We start from the raw sequence: 17,878 nt of genomic DNA on the forward strand, positions 1-17,878 counted from the left end.
TGGATTTTTTTAAATGTAATCTGAAATGACTTCATCGTAAGACTCTAAGGGTTCTTGAATCTAAGCAACCAATATAAAGTAAATTTGAATCTGATGTGCAAATGTTATTATCATTAACCATTTAAATAGGAAAATGTATACATTTTTTAAGTCAGGAAATACATTTACAAAATGCATTTGAATATTTTCTTTCATATATGTCATCTGAGAAAATAAGTTTTAATAGCCATTTTCCCATAACTGCTATAAGGCTTAACTTTACAATATACTTTCACTTGTATTGGATCATTTAATTCTTTAAAGAAAAAAAAAAAAAAAGACGTGTGAGGTGGGAATTACACTCGTTTTATAGTGAAGAAAACTGAGGCTCAGAGAAGTTTAGAGCTTCTGGTAAGACCCAAATGTCTTGTTCTAATTTTTACAATATTTCCAGGGATGGAAGATGTACATATGAAAAATAAATAACACAAATTTGAAAGTACAACACAAGAAAGTACTTTCTACATAAGAAATTGAGAATTCAAAAAATAATAAAGGAATGGAAGTTTTATTCCAGGAGCACCATGAGAAGGCCTTATGGCCTCAGCGCTCTGAAGACCAGCACTGACACCTGCTAGAACCTCTGCCTTAGTGCCAGTAACTCGATGTTTTTTGGGTGTCCATGTGTGGGATTCTTTCTACTCTCTCTGTTCTGTTAGGATCGAAACCTTAACTGTCTTTGCTACTTGCTGCCTAAAATACAACATATATTCATTAATAAGTATCTGATAAATGAATTTATGTTTTCTGTCATCAGCCTAGAGATTGGTTTTATTTTCTTGAACCCTAAACGGATTATTGAGTTGTAGCTACTGATGCCGTAATTGTTGTAACGCTGGTAACTTATCTGCCCTCTTATATTATACATTGTTTTCTCTTCACTGGTCCCCCACTGTCATGTTAAACTAACTGATTAAAATATAATCTATTGCTTTATGTATGTAACCTTCTTCACCTCTGTCATACCCACCAATTTTTATTTGCCTAACTGTGCACTATTTAGGATATTGCATTCTCTCTGATGCTCATGACTTCCTGAAGAGATTACAACTTACTTCATTTACCAAATATCCATTGTGCTCAATTTATAAGTTCAATGCCAGGCCAGCTGTACCACAAATGTCTCATCTGTACTTATTTAGACTGTGTCCCGGCCTGTCCTCAATCATCACACCAGAGTATAATTTACCACACTGATCTGTGCAAAGGCATTCCTCCAAGTTATATTTGACAAGAACATAAACATTATAGACAGCATTTTTTCAAACCTTTAGCATTCATGATGGCACCTGACATTCTTGAGAATCACAAAGAAAAAAATGAATAATTTATCTTTGACTATCATTTCTGTAGAAGGATCATCTTGCAATGCTTTATTTAGTAAATTATTATCAGCGTATTCTTGCAAAAGTGTATATTCTGATAATTGTGCTTTTCCTATATTCCACTTGAAATCTAGGTAATGTATGCTGCTGTTAATCATACACAATAGCCTGCAATGGATAAAAGTTGTTGTTTAAATTCCTCCAGAATTCCCCACCCCCATCCCCCTGCCAACAAATTCTACTCCAAGAGGAAACTCTGCCTCTTTTTTTTTTTTTTTTTTTTTAGTAGGATCTCACTCTGTAGCTAAGTCTGTAGTAAAGTGGTGCAATCAGAGCTCAGTGCAGCATTGATCTCCTGAGCTCAGGTATTCCTCCCTGCCTCACCCCTCCAGCCACAGCCTGTAGCTGTGAGTATAGGCACTTACCACCACTCCCAGCTAATTTTTAATTTTTTGTGTGTGAAGATGAAGTTTCATTATGTTGCCCTGGCAGATCTTGAACTCCTGGGTTCAAGCAATCCTCCCACCATGGCCTCCCAAAGCGTGGGATTACAGGCCTGAGCCACATGGCCCTGCAAAGAGTAATCTCTATCCTAAATTTTGTGCTTGTATGTCCCTTATTTTTATTTTTATTTATGTATTTATTTTTGAGACAGAGTCTCAGTCTGTTGTCTGGGCTGGAGTGCAGTTGTGTGATTCTGGTTCACTGCAACCTCTGCCTCCCTAACTCTAGTTGCCCTCCTGCCTCAGCCTCCTGAGTAGCTGGGACTAATTTTTGTACTTTTGGTAGAGGCAGGGTTTAAGCTTGTCCCTTATTTTTAGAGTGTTTTATAATATAAATAATATAATATTTTAAGTCTTGCATGCTTTTGAATTTAAATAGTACATTGTGTGTAATTGTACATTAAGAAATTAATTTTCATTTTAAAAATATTTAATTCTAAAGACACTAAAATTTATTTATCCACTCTATCGATAGATTTTGGGTATTTTCAAGGTTTTATAGTCTTGAAGTGGTAATACAAATATTCTTATGGTCTTCTGGTGCACAAATGTTTCCTTAGGTACAAGTCTAGGAGACATATTGCTTGTTTGAGAATATTCAAATATTAAAATTTACAAGATAATGCCAAATTGTTTTTCAAAGTAGTTGTAGCAATTTACATTCACACTAGTAATATATCATTAACACCAATGTTTTTCTCTAACATTTTTTATTGTTGAACTTCTTAACTTATGAAAATTAAACAGTGGCACACTGTTGTCTTGATTTAAATTTCTCTAATCTCTAATATTGGTTCTATGCATTTACTTTTAGAATACGTATTCCTAGCTTTTCCCCACCCCAAAACACACAAAATGAATTCCTCTAGAATATCTGTAATTAAATATTGTGCTATATAGGTTTGGAGTTGTAGCTGAGTACAGGTCAACTTTATGAAAAGATACTCACAAGGCTATTGCTTCTTATTGTGTGTTTATTATAAATCAGTAGAGGAATAGTAAAAGCAACATTATAGTAAAATTTTTGGTAATGATCTTTCTTTAGGATTTTAAAGAATCAAAATAAAATAAAACAAGTAAAGATGGAAGTAGATAAAATACAAATGGTGACCATTTACTCCATTATAATATTATTAAGACATTGACTAATGGAAAATCGTATTAATTTTTTTGCATGATGCTAAAACTGAAAAAAAAAAATACTTCACCCTTTAATGGATCAAGCTGCATATTCTACTTTCAAAAATATGTAATTTTCATTATGGTGCCATAAAGAAGTTAGTGTTATCATCTATACTTCTATTATCTTTTTAAATATATGTAGCCAGTAAGCATTGAGTTAAAACTTTTCCTGTGTTTAACCAGCACCAACAAGCAGAACATTAAACATGAATTTGATCACCAGACAATATTTTAAGCCCATCTTTAAATAGCCTATATGAGTTAATTGTATTTAAAATGAATGGCTTGTTTAATTCACTTAAATCAATGGTTTTATCTCTCTGTAAAACAACAGTATCCCAAACTTGTACCTAATCAAAATGTACGTAAGGAACTTACTTAAAATATTTATTCTTCTACCCTCTCTTAGTGACTCTAATTTGGCAGATTTGGGGCTTGGCTCAGAAATTTGTACTTTCAACATGAGCTCCAGACTAATGGTTTATCAGCTACACTTTAAAATGATTTGGGGAAGGACTATCAGAACAGACTCTCCCTTTGCTAGAGTTCCTAACTAAGAACCCTGAGAGAATCATGTCACTATATTACAACCTGTGCTACAGAGCAAGAGACCATCTGGAAAAAAAACAAAAACAAAACAAAACAAACAAACAAAAAACCCTGAGAATTCAAAGTTGATTAGAACCTGAGGAAGCCCTCTAGAATGTTCTCTACATTTGAAAAAGAAATAAATGTAAGAACTGCTCTAGAATGTATATTCTCAACCAGAGTGCCAGCTTCATGAATGCTGAGATTTGTGTTGGTTTTACAGCTTGAATGTCTCTGGTGAAGGCTTTCAATAGATATTTGTTGAAAAGGAAAGAAGGAAGAAAGCAAAGGAGGAAGGATTGAAGGAAGGATGGAAGGAAAGAAGGAAGAAATGAAAGAAGGAACGAAGGAAGTTAATGAAGAGTCAAGGTGATTCTTAACTTTCTAATATAGAATTATCTTTTTGTTTCCCCCTTCAATCCAGATAAATGACATGCCATGATGGAAAATCTGAAATATGTTTTGTGACGCCTTGTTGCTGCTACTACCAAGAGTAAACCCAAACTCTTGAAACTGGGTCTTTTTCTTCTTTTCTGCCATTCCCCATAGTAACCTTCCTTGCTTGCATGTTCCACTACACCTCAGTGATGCTTCAGATATGCAACTAAACTACTGCACAATAAATATAAAGCTAAGACAAGTCACTTGATTCAGATTTAAATATACAAATTTTCCTTGCAGTAACTTAAAATTGATGCTTCTCTGCAGGGGCCATTGAAAACAATATGCTAAGAATAGATAAGGCTCAAGGACAGTATCTCTAGCTAGTTGCACTTTTAATGAACTCCAGTAGTCAAGGACAGTATCTCTAGTTGAACTTTTAATGAACTCTAGTAGGTGCCAAGAAGGCAGACAAATAAGAAAGACCTTAGAGACAAGGAACTAAGCAGAAGGTTACATCTGGGTGCAGAAAGTTTGTTTTGCATTGTGTTATTTTTGCTGACGTGGGGTTTATGGAGTATAAATAAAGTGAGGCGGAGGCTCTGGGCGCGGCCGCCATGTTCTCTGTTTGTCTTTGTCTCTTGTGTCTGTTCATTCTTCACCACCCCCAGCGCGGTCCTCAATAAGTGGCGCAGCGAGCAGGGTCCGCACGGGTGAGTAGTGGGGAACAAGAAGGGGAACCCCCTAGGAGTGGGTAAAACCCGGGGATTGTTAAGGGGAACCTTCTTAAGCTTTCATTATGGGGAATTCCAGTTCCTTGGCCTCAGAATATTTAAGATTATTACAAGGGCTTTTACTTTCGATTGGGGTTGATGCAAAAGAGAGAACTTTGCGGAAATTGTTTGCTCATGTGGAACAACATTGTTCTTGGTTTCAATATCAAACTGAAGTACAATTAAATAAACGAGAGTGGCAACAGGTTGTTAAGACCCTTCGTCAAGCACACCAGCGCGGTGATGTAATGTCGGCACCTTTATGGGCCCTTTGTGCTTCTATTACCCAAGCTTTGGAGCTCTTAGAGACAGACTCTGAAAAAGGGGAAAATGGGGATGAGGAGTCTTCGAAGTCTCCGATAGCCATTTCCCCTCCTTTAGATAATCCTGTAGCTGGTGGAAACGGTCCTTTGTCTGATGATGTGTCTCATGAAAAGGAATCAGAAATTCAAAAGGAGCTTCAGCCAGTTGTCCAATTGCTACAACAAATTTTACAATTACAGTTATCTCCCCCTCAGCCTTCTCCTCCACCCACTCCTGTTTTTACTTTTCCTGTGGTCCATCCACCCCCATCGGCACCCAAGGTGGAGGAGGAGGACAGTTTTCCCCCACCGCCACCGCCGGTGGAAATGTTGCCTCGTTCAGGCACGGTTTTTGCTGTCCCTGCTTCTACTGCTAAAGCTGTAATTGAGGTATTGGATTCTCAAGAGGATGAGGATCCTCTACAATTGTTTCCCATTACTAGGCAACCTTTTGGTCCTAATGATCAATTTCCTCAAGGAGGTATAAATGTACAGTATAATGTCCTTCAATTTAAGTTCCTTAAAGAAATGAAGGCAGCTGTTGCTAATTATGGCCCTCAATCCCCCTTTGTCATGGGGCTTTTAGATTCTTTCTCTTCTGAGAATTTGTTTTTGCCTCTTGATTGGGAGACCTTGGGGAAGGCTGTTTTGGACCGCTCTCAGTGGCTTCAGCTACGCAGTTGGTGGCTGGAAGATGCCAAAGAACAGGCTCGCCGTAATGCCGCTAGAAATCCTCCAGGGCCAACAGAGGAGCAATTAACAGGTACTGGTCAGTTTGCTACAGTAGCGGCTCAATCTGGACTCGATGACGTGGCATTATCACAAGTTAAAGGACTGTTTTTAAAGGCTTGGTGTAAAGTAGAACCATCGGGGAAAACTGCCTTGTCTTTTGTTAAGGTTTTGCAGGGTGCCAATGAACCTTATCCTGATTTTGTTGCTCGGCTCCAAGATGCTGTAATAAAGACTGTGGGTAGTGGGGCTGCAGGCAAAATCCTGATAACCACACTAGCCTTCGAGAATGCTAATCAGGAATGTCAGAGGTTGTTGCGTCCTCTCAAGGCTGCTGGAAACTTACAAATAGAAGATTTTATTAGAGCCTGTGCAGGAGTGGGAGGGGCTGCCTATAATGCACAATTGTTTGCTGGAGCTTTATCTAAGGCACTCATGGGAAAAAAGGGAGTTTGCTTCCAATGTGGAAAGACTGGTCATTTTAAAAAGGAGTGCCGTAAACTATCTAATAAGAGCGACTCCTCAAGAGTAGGATCTAAAAAGCTTCCCACTGAGCCCTGTCGTCGTTGCGGCAAAGGGCGACACTGGACTAATGAATGTCACTCTAAGGTGGACAAAGATGGTAATCTTTTAACCTCCGGATCGGGAAACTTGCAAAGGGGCCCTTCAGCTTGGGGCCCCAACAACAATACAAGCCCTCTTCATTTGCAATTTCCAGTCAGCTCGGGGGTCCAGCATCAGCAGGCCAGTCAGTCAATGTTAACCCCCAATTTTCAGTAGCTCAGCTTTTCTCTGCTACTTCTGGTAGCGCCGCTGCTGATGTGGCGATTTTGCAGGCCATCGAACTTACCCCAGAAATGGGGATTGTTAAATTGCCTACAGGTGTTTTTGGGCCATTACCGTCACATACTGTTGGACTGCTTATAGGACGCAGCAGTAGCATTCTACAGGGTTTACAAGTTCATTTGGGAGTTATAGATTCTGATTATAAAGGGGAAATTCAAATTATGGCACAGGCTCATAAACCCATATCCCTTAAAGGGGGGCAGCGGATTGCACAACTTCTTTTATTACCCTATTTTCAGTTTCCTTCACGGGGACAAAAAAGAACCGGAGGTTTTGGAAGCACGGGTAAACATATTTTTTGGGAAACTTTAGTAACTCAACAAAAACCTTTGTTTCCCCTCAAAGTAGAGGGACAAATTTTTCAGGGCTTGGTCGACACTGGAGCTGACGTTTCTATTATTGCCTCCAACCAATGGCCTTTACAGTGGCCTAAACAGCCTGTTGCTGTTTCTCTTACCGGATTAGGTTCTGCCTCTGAGGTGTATCAAAGTTCTCAATTCTTGAGTTGTCGAGGGCCGGATGGTCAAACGGCCCAAGTCCAGTTTTATATTGTTCCTATTGCCCTAAACTTATGGGGGCGAGATTTATTACAACAATTTGGAGCTTTTGTTTCTATTCCTCATGTCTCTAATTCTGCCAAGAATATGATGTTCCACATGGGCTACAATCCCCTTAAAAAATCTTTAAACATGTAGCCACTGTTCAGCAGCCTCAAGCCCTTCCTTTGACGTGGAAAACTAATGTTCCTATATGGATTGAACAGTGGCCTTTAACACGTAAAAAGCTTGAGGCCTTGGAAAACTTAGTTCAGGAACAATTATCCTTAGGTCATATAGAGCCTAGTACTTCTCCATGGAATTCCCCTGTCTTTGTAATAAAGAAAAAAAAAAGGTAAATGGAGACTATTAACAGATCTTCGTGCTATTAATGCATGTATTCAACCCATGGGATCTTTACAACCTGGCCTTCCTAATCCTTCTATGATTCCTCAAGATTGGTTACTCATGGTTATTGATTTAAAGGATTGTTTTTTCTCTATTCCTTTGCATCAAAAGGATTGTGAGCGTTTTGCCTTCTCTGTCCCTGTTTTTAATAATTCTCAGCTACTTTCGCGATATCAGTGGAAAGTTTTACCTCAAGGTATGTTAAACAGCCCTACCTTGTGTCAAGAATTTGTTCATCGGGCCCTGGATCCTGTTCAAAAGTGTCATCCTTCTGTTCTTTTATATCATTATATGGATGACATTCTTCTTGCTGCACCCACCAAAGAAAAGCAGCAAGATGCTTTTGCATCGTTACAAACTCAGCTTTCTTTTTACTCACTTAATATTGCCCCAGAAAAAATTCAAATGGATTTTCCTATTCAATATTTAGGTTATACCTTAGGAGCACGAAATATTCGACCCCAAAAAATTCAAATTCGACGCGATCATTTAAAAACATTAAATGACTTTCAAAAGCTTTTAGGAGACATTAATTGGATGCGTCCTGTTTTAGGAATACCAACGTATCAGTTACAACATCTTTTTTCTATTCTAGAAGGAGACAGTCACTTGGACAGCCCACGTCATTTAACTCCTTTGGCTTTACAGGAACTCCAGCTGGTAGAAGAGCAGCTTCAAAAAGCCCATTTACATTATATCCTTCCTGACGTTCCCCTTTCCTTGTGTTTATTTCACACTTTACATTCTCCCACAGGAATGATTCATCAAACAAATCGGCCGTTACAATGGATCTTTTTGTCCAACAAAACATCTAAACGCTTGACTACTTATGTTGATCGTTTAGCTAAATTAATCATCAAAGGACGACATCGCTGTCGACAACTCTGGGGAGGAGATCCTTCCTTAATTATCTCTCAATTCACTCATAGTCAGATTACTTATCTCCTTGCCACTTCTGATTCTTGGCAAGTTGCTTGCGCCTCATTTGTTGGACAATTTTCTACCCAATATCCTAAGTCTCCGATCTTTTCATTTTTCAGGCAGCATTCTGTGTTACCTTTCTCACCAATATCTGTATTTCCTGTTCAAGGTCCACTTTGAGCCAACGTCGAGCTCCTTTATTCATTACTCATCTTCGTTCTCATTCTCAACTTCCTGGACCCCTAGTTCATGGTAATACTCAAATTGATTCGCTTTTAATCGGCCACCTGCAGGCTGCAGAACAAGAACATACTCTACATCACACTAATAGTTCTGGCCTTCAACGACGGTTTCATTTAACTCGTAAACAAGCTCGTTCTCTTATCCGAGCTTGTCCTTCTTGTGCTCCTTTAAGCATTCCATCTTTCCATCCTGGGGTTAATCCGCAAGGTACTCAAGTTAATCAGATCTGACAAATGGATGTCACACATGTCCCTTCTTTCGGACGATTAAAGTATGTTCATCATACCATTGATACTTTCTCTCATTTTCAATGGGCAACTCCTTTGCCATCTGAAAAAGCTGACTCTGTTATTACTCATCTCTTAGCTTGTTTTACCATCATGGGCATTCCTCTTATACTTAAAACTGATAATGCCCCTGCCTATGTCTCTTGTAAATTACAAATTTTCTTACAGCAATACAATATTCGACATCTCACCGGTATCCCGGGCAACAGTCAAGGTCAAGCCATTATTGAGCGTGCAAATTTAATCTTAAAAACGCAGCTGCAAAAACAAAAAGGGGGAAATGAGTCCCCCAGAAACCAGATACTGAAGGTTCTTTTTACCTTAAATTTTTTGAATCAATGGAGACAATTGCAGGACTCCGCTGCCGTAACTCATCTTTCCTCACCTCCCTTGGCGATAGTCCCCGCTGACAATTTAAGGGTTTGGTATCCTAATGAAGAGGGTAAGTATGCTCAAGGGCAAGTTCTAAAACAGGGACGGGGCTATGCTCTTATCCTTACAGGGAGCGGACCTGAGTGGTTTCCTACAAGGCGATTGAAACCCTGTTGAAAAGAAAACTGGACTCAGCATGCACCTCTTCTTTTGTTGGATGTGCCTCGGCGGGGGACTTATTTCCCTTAGTGAGGCTTTGTATGAATATTGGACTTATATTCCCTTTCCACCCTTGTATCAGGGAGTCGCCTGGGGGGAGGTGGAAATTAAGGTTTTCACCAATGACACTACTTGGATGCCGTCCCCCTATATGGATAATGACAACATAGAACGGGAAACGGGAATAATAAACAGCACATACCAATTTGGAGTGGAAGGACTTCCGATTTGCATGGGAATTAGTCCTCATTGTCTCCGGAAATCGCATGAAGCTTGGGCTGTTCGCTATAATCATAGCCATGTGGCTGCTAACACTGTTATTATTGTAACTAGAAGCTTTCAGTATAACCATACTGTATATAGTAATGAGACTATTCCTAGTTCCTTACCTTTTTGTCCTATCCCAGAGGTTTCCCCTAATATTGAGGTGCTGGAGTGGCAGCACTGTCGGGGAACTAAGCCCCGGATTTTAATAGAGTACAATGGGCTGCAAGTAACTGATTGGAGTGTGCACGGTGATTTTCAAACAAAATTTAGTCACATACCTTTGAAATGGCACCGGGTAAATAAAAGTATTGCCGCTGATGGTAATGAGACCTTGGTATGGCATGAAGGAGGCTTGTCGCCACCTATGCCTCATCTTAAACACTCTTTACAAGTACAGAGTCATCTTTGGAAGTTATTAGCTGCAGGTGATGCTATTAGTACTTTTGTGGGAAATATGTCCCTTAATCTTTCTAACCCGAAGAGCTCCTTTCATATTCACTTACATCGGAATACCTCCCGATATATTATTGCTTGTGTCCGAAAGCCTTACCTATTATTAGCGGGGAACTTGACGTGGGATAATGATACGGGGATTGTTAATTGTAAAGATACGTGTACATTTTTGTCTTGCCTCAATCATTCCTGGTGGCGCAGTTTTACGGGGGATATTTATATCCTCAGGGCTCGTAAGGAAATTTGGCTACCTGTCAACCTTACGCGACCGTGGGGGGCATCACCTCTTGAGACTTATATTTGGACTTCCCTTCAGCGGACCCGTCGTGCCCTTGGACTTATAATTGCCTTGGTGATGAGCCTTGTTGCCATTGCCTCCACTGCGGCTGTGGCAGGGCTCGCGCTACATCAAAGCATACAAAATGCTGAATTTGTACAGCAATGGCACGAACAATCTCACCGGTTGTGGCTGCAACAACGGAACATTGACTCCCAACTCGCTGAAAGATTGGACAACGTGGAACAAGCCTTAACGTGGCTTGGAGATCAGCTCACTGTCCTCAGTACTCGGATAACACTGCAATGTGATTGGAACTCTACTCAATTTTGCGTAACACCTGTGCCTTTTAATATCTCTCAAAATTGGACCGAAATCCGAAAACTATTAATAGGCCATAAAAATATTAGTGTGGACATCCAAAAACTCACTCAAAACATTTCCGAAGCATTTCAACAACAATTACATGTATTGTCCGGAGCAGCTACTATGCAGGAGCTGGGTCAACGCCTTGCTGCTCTTAATCCATGGACCCAGATGAAAACATGGATTTCTACAATCTCTGGAAGTATATTGCTTTGGGCGCTTGGATTGAGTCTACTTCTCCTGGTAATCCGATGCTCCCTCCGTCGCATCCAAAAACAAAGGAAAAAACAGGAACAAGTATGGGCTACCTTTCTAAGATTGAGGCAAAACAAAAAGGGGGAAATGCAGGGGCCATTGAAAACAATATGCTAAGAATAGATAAGGCTCAAGGACAGTATCTCTAGCTAGTTGCACTTTTAATGAACTCCAGTAGTCAAGGACAGTATCTCTAGTTGAACTTTTAATGAACTCTAGTAGGCGCCAAGAAGGCAGACAAATAAGAAAGAGCTTAGAGACAAGGAACTAAGCAGAAGGTTACATCTGGGTGCAGAAAGTTTGTTTTGCATTGTGTTATTTTTGCTGACGTGGGATTTATGGAGTATAAATAAAGTGAGGCGGAGGCTCTAGGCGCGGCCGCCATGTTCTCTGTTTGTCTTTGTCTCTTGTGTCTGTTCATTCTTCACCACCCCCAGCGCGGTCCTCAATACTTCTCATCCACTGATTTCCTGCCGGGATCTTGCCTACTAAGGGCCATGATTATTCTGACTGGCATATCTCATTTTTTTCCCTTTAGTTAGGCAAGTTACTTTAGTGAGACTCTTGGTAGAGACTCTATTGTTTGGTGTCTGGAAGACTGTCTTTTTTTTTTTTTCCTTTCCCAGTGTTTTCTTTATAATCTTTGTAGTCTACTGTATTGGGTAAGCTTGGACTATAAACTCAGTTTTGAGTTCTAAGACTGATTCATTAACACACTTAAACCTTAGGTTATTTATTTTATTTCTGGAGACTTCAATTTCATTATCAAAAAAATGAGAGCACTGCTAGAGAAGACCTCTAGGATCTCTGCTATTGAATGATTGTGTAATTCTCTGCAGAAAGGTAATTTTCCTTGTAATGTTGACTCTGATTCTTCAGATTCACTCTCTTTCACTGTACCCTCAACTATTTGTTTTCTTGCTCTCTATTAAGTAGAAATAAATCCACAAATTTTCTGAAGATAGAAATAATAATTCTCTATCACTTTTGGGGAGGGATGATATTTTGTCACAACTCTATAGGAAACAAATTACGATTCAGAGGGGTTTTGACTTTATGAACTTGAGAATAGCTCATGTTGAACATGAAAATTTGCATATTATCTGACGCTCTTTAAGATCTTCTAAAATGTTTAGCAACAGGGAAGTTATCCAGCCTTGTTATCTGAAAAAAAAAAAAAAGCTGTGAGGAAACAATTACACAAACTTTTGCTCGTTAACAGATGGCTGACAGACACAGTCATAGGCCCCTTGTTCTTTTGTTACATTTTTTGGAGCAGTTTAATCATGTTAAATAGTAAAGTTTTCACTCCCCCAGAACCACCTCCAGTACATCATGGTTTTACATGTTGATGAACAACGTCACCTCAATGCCTTAAAAAAATGCAAGATATTTAAGCCAATTTCCCCATGTATAAAATAAATGTATGTATATATATCTCTTAGCTCCTAGGTCCTTCCTGTCAGCACTTAGGTTTCCAGAATTAATGGCCCGTATATATTCTTTCTCTGCCTCTGATTTCTCTCCTTTCAAGTAATCTTAGCACTGTTTCTGTTTCTGTAATACCTATGTCCTATAATTCTATATTTCCCTGCTATACTTTACCTTTAACATGTATGCCTTACGTTTAATTCAACAAATATTTATTGAATCGATGTGTATAAGGTATAAATGTTCAACGATTTTTTAGATACAGCTTTTACACTCTAGGAGTTTTGCTAAGAAAGAGAGAATATATAAACAATTATAATAAAGAATTAGTAGGATATATAAATAGATAGTTAAAGAAAAGACTAAAGTTTGGCCAGGTTATTTCTTGTTAGCTCTATTTTAATTAACTAATTCATTTTCAAGTATGGTAAAGACTAGAAATTGATTCACACACAGATTTTAACAGTGGATTTATGCATTTGCATTGCCTTCCGCCAAAATCAGGCCTCTGCTTTTTAATTTTTTTTTTTAACGTTTGATATGGTAAAACTGCAAAAATGACTTGGTGGCAGACTGGCCTTTCACATTAGCTCCTTAAATTACACTAAGTAGGCAAGAGAAGAGTATAATTACATATGAAGTCAGCAGTGCTTAAAAGATAAGCAATGGAAATGTTTTATGTCCATGATAGCAAATAGATTAAACACTTACTATGGGCCAGGCACTATTCTTAATTTATTCATATAAATTAAGACTTAATTAAACTCCCTTATGTAGACACTATTATAATAAACATTTTAGAAATGAAGGAAAAGACAGAAAGTTGAAGTGAGTTGCCTAGCGAGGAATAATTATGCAAGGTTGTTCAACTTAAGAGCCATGTTCTTAGTCTTTACCTCTATGTCTCTCTGGAGTAAGAACACTGTTTGAAGGACAAATGGCTATGGAATCAAAGAAATTGGGATCCAAGTATTTCTGATACTTTGTATGAATCATTCCGTTAGTTTTAGATGCTTTAGGAAATAAAAAGGCCATTCTATCTAAAATACCTAATAAACTTCCTTGAGTAAGGACACTTGCATCTGTCCAGTTTCCTACACTTGGGCAAAAAGTATCAAGATTTGCATTTATGGGCTTCTGTCTTTTGAAGAGCACATGCATTTTATTGGCATCTTTTTTAGTGTGTACAAGTGGGGTGCATCCCATCCAAAGATAAATGCATACCACAATGGCTGAAACATGGCTAGCAAAATAGTTGTGTTGAAAATTTGTTCTGACTCTTAACCATCATCTAACCATCAAAAATAGCTGACATGATAATGATATCAGAACAGCTGTGCTATTTTAAAGTGTTTTGGTTCCTAAACAACCTCCCACTATTACTCCCTGTCAAGATTTGCTGTTTTTATCCACTTGTGCAAATAAATTATTACTTGAATATGGAATAGATCAGGAGAAAATATGAAAGAAATATGTTTAAGTAGATATATTTCCAGACCCAATAGTAATGGATGCAACTGATTTGCCAACTACATTCAGTTTATACATTGTAAAAATGAATCTGCTACCAGAAAGCTTGAGTTGAGAAAGTCCAGACTGGTTTATAACAATTTCCTGCTGGTGTTTTTTGACATAATTTAACTCCGAGTCAACAAAAATTTTTTTCTATATCATGTAGCTTGACAATATTAATTGAATACTTCCCCTTAGAATTTGAACCATTGACAAATAAGCCAAAATTTTATCATGTTTCCAGAGGTCAAAGCTTAGTTAGCAGGAAATAGTTTCCTGAGCAGGTACAGTTGTTATGTCTAAAAAAGACCTCAATGAAATATACCGTCACTTAACGCTCAGTTTTCTGAATAAGAAAGAAAATGGATCCACTGGAGGGTGAATGTAGTGTCATGATAACTAAAGTCAATTTGTTGGTTTAGGAATCTGCTTAGAATTTTAGTTATTCAGCTGTGTTTACTAATAAACTGTGCAGGCATGTAAACAAGCAGTCTTAGAGACACAATGGCTAGACTCTCTGTTTCCAAAATACTGGCCCCAAGTGCAAAGTTCATTCACAAAACTACACTTCCATTGGTTAAGCAATGGATAGCTGAGCAAAAGAGAAGCTGTTGTTCTAACTTTGTGATATTTTTGAGCATTATAAAATCTTAAGGTACATTCTAGGTAATACTACCAAAGAATAAAAATAGAATAAGAGCAAAATTTCATATAAATACATACAAACACCACATAATTATTTAAATTTAAAAAAAAAGAGAGGGAAAGGAAAAGGAGATGAAGATCAGTATTACACTTCAGGCTTTTTATGTAGGATATACTAAAAGACCATGACCAAATGGCTCTGCCATTGTGGGTAGTTCCTGACCTGCCGTTTCCCACAGTCCAAATTTTTTTACAGTCTCTAAGATTGTTTTATAAAATTGTTAGATCACATCAATAAGATCTGCCAAATTAAATATTTGACTTTTATCTGATATTCTATATCTGGTAAAAATATGTGTGTGTGTGTGTGTATATACACACACACGTCTAACATTCTATAAGCAACTCAATGAATTAACTATTAATGTTTTATGAGTTGTAAATATTATATATATATCCCTTTAAGTAATAGTTCATAACATACATTTAGCTTTAGCTTTCTACTCAACATATATTTATAAACTTTAACATTACTGAAATATTTTGGATCCCAATATACACATACTCTGTAATTCCTATAGAGTTTAAATTAAAGCTACTTTTAAAGAGTTAATAAAGTTTCTTATTTAGTTTTTAAGTGAAGGAAATAAAATTTGAGCTTGAAATATTAAGACTGACTCTTCATGGGAACTGGAATGAATTATTCAGAAGCATTCAGAAAAACACCGCTTTGCCATATTTTTTTCTAGCATAAAAGGTGGATACTCTATTCACTCTGAGTATTTCCTAAAATTTCATGGATTTTGTGTGTTGATCCCAACATAAACATTTTGGAAGTTAAATATTGGAAAAACATTGGAGAAGATTCTTGAATCCCACCTTTATATTCTTTCCCTCCGTAGCTGAAGTAGAAGTTTTCAGCCTTGTCCTAACAGAACTTCACTGCAAATACCTGCATCCCTTTGTTTCCTGTCTTAGGCTTTCTTCAGCTCTGAAACCAAAAATGCACTGAACTTAACATACTCAGGGGCAATCCTTGACAGATGGAAGACTTAGTGGATAAACCCCCAGCCTTCGTATTGTTCAGTGGGACAATTTGAAGGTGTGGTCCACACAATAGCTCAGAGGGGGTCCAATAGAGTGGAGCATCAATTATCTGTAGCAGTAACCCTCTCATTAATGTACCATTTATTGGCTTTTCTCCTTTTCCCGTCTCACTTATCTCATCTGCCCCCCACTTGTATCTCCTAAGATCACCTCCCAAACAAACTATATGTTTGTCTTTTTCTCGTATTGGCTTTTGGAGAAAAATGAACTAAAATAGTTTGACCTCCAGTTTCTCTAAAGAGATACTTAAACCTTTCCAATACAAATAAACAAAAGTTCCGTGAACCTCTTGAAGTAAAATTCACAAAACAATGTTCTGATGAATTAATCTATATGATTCAAAAACTTGTGTATTCCATTGCCCTGATTGCACAGATAATCTAAATATCAGAAAGAAACCAAAGCTATCCTCAATTGTCCCTAATTTTTAGTTTTGATGATGCATGAAACTTAGATGTTGCTATGTTGTTCAGTATTTGGCCAGCAAAAAGCTTGGCTAATTCTCTTATTATTAACCACAACCTACATCAGCATTGTTGCCAAGAATGTGAAGATAAACTCCTCAATGTAATACATGCCAAAAAAATTGTGTCCTTTGTGTCTAATTGAACATTTTTTTCCATTTTTTGGAAAGTGAGCACTTTTTTTCAATTATGTTTGTTTTTAAAAAGACTGTAATTTTAACTGGATTAACTGCTTACTAATTCTTTCTTCTTTTTCTATTTTTCCTGTGGAGTACTTCCTATTTACTTTTCTTATCTAAGGTGAACAACATAATGTTTATACATACATACACACTATATATATTAAAACATATGTAGTTTTATATATGATGTGTGTATATATATACACACACAGATAGTTAAATGGTTAGTTTAAACACACGAACAAGGTTGGTTGAAACTCAATGAAAATGCTTTATTCCTAAGTATTTTTACTAAATAATAGTACCACTGAATTAGAAAATTTTCAGGTCCTAGATTTTATAGTAGGGGTTTATTTAGCTGTAGTGCAAATATGTAGAATATAATTCATAGAGAAACATTTTTTCCAGTTAAGATCCTTGGGGATTATACTAGCAAAAAAATACTTAAATTCGATATTTGAGGCTAATAAAATAAATGTAATTAATAATAATGCAAAACATAACTACAATTGTTAAAATATATTAGTTTAATATTTTGTCTAGTTAATTTAACAAAAGAAAATGAGATGGAGCAGAGAAAAGGACAAAAGATAAATTGTCAGAAAGTTGGTCTACTTTGTAAAATTCTTAAGTGACTTAGATACAACTAAATTACATGTTACTTGAAAGTATAAATAGTGAAATTTCTTATAATTGTAATTGTTATCTCATGGCCAAATGAGATGTAAACTATAGAAAACCTCTGTTTTTCTAAGTTGTAATGAGGAAAACTTATCTTTCTGGCTATATGTAACTTTTCAGAGCCAAAATATCTCTGAAAAAAATCGTCTCTTTGAAACTCTTTTCCTTTTCTTGTAAGCAATAATTATGCCATTTTTCAAGTAACGTCTCATTCTTAAGAGCCATAAATGACACTGAGAGAGCTATAAAAGATTTTAATTTTATATATTGACAAGCATAATCCAAATTTCCTATTTCACCGGATAAAAGTAAATTCTGTACCATCTAGTCTAAAGGTAAGATTTATTATTTTCTGTAAATACTTAAAGTTAGTAAACACATTTTTAAAATTTATTTATTTATTTATTTTTGAGTCGGAGTCTCCCTCTGTCGCCCAGTCTGGAGTGCGTTGGCGCGATCTTGGCTCACTGCAACCTCCGTCTCCCAGGTTCAGGAGATTCTCCTGCCTCAGCCTGCCGAATACCCGGGACTACACGCGCCCGCCACCACGCCCGGCTGATTTTTTTTTTTTTTTTTTTTTTTGT

General features: G+C 37.3%; 1 protein-coding gene and 1 long non-coding RNA gene across 3 annotated transcripts in view; both read left to right on the top strand.

Annotated features, from left to right (window-relative positions):
* LOC108520636 (uncharacterized) overlaps positions 1-17,878 on the top strand; it is an 81,602-nt gene that overhangs the window by 25,253 nt on the left and 38,471 nt on the right. The window contains exon 2 of the long non-coding RNA XR_001882951.1: positions 3,861-4,006. This is a non-coding gene — a long non-coding RNA (uncharacterized LOC108520636). The remainder of the gene's footprint in view (positions 1-3,860; positions 4,007-17,878) is intronic.
* LOC108520634 (endogenous retrovirus group K member 6 Env polyprotein-like) lies at positions 4,633-11,423 on the top strand. Of its 2 annotated transcripts, none has more exons than XM_017860058.1 (2): positions 4,633-4,731; positions 9,566-11,423. In XM_017860058.1, exon 2 carries the CDS (start codon positions 9,632-9,634, stop codon positions 11,387-11,389), a length of 1,758 nt encoding a protein of 585 aa, XP_017715547.1. In that variant the 5' UTR covers positions 4,633-4,731; positions 9,566-9,631; the 3' UTR covers positions 11,390-11,423. The 2 variants fall into 2 exon arrangements, with proteins under 2 accessions (XP_017715547.1, XP_017715548.1); XM_017860059.1 differs by lacking the exon at positions 4,633-4,731 and adding an exon at positions 4,747-5,856.

The sequence above is a fragment of the Rhinopithecus bieti genome, unplaced genomic scaffold (assembly GCF_001698545.2).
Source record: "Rhinopithecus bieti isolate Rb0 unplaced genomic scaffold, ASM169854v2 scaffold_51968, whole genome shotgun sequence".
Taxonomy (NCBI): domain Eukaryota; kingdom Metazoa; phylum Chordata; class Mammalia; order Primates; family Cercopithecidae; genus Rhinopithecus; species Rhinopithecus bieti.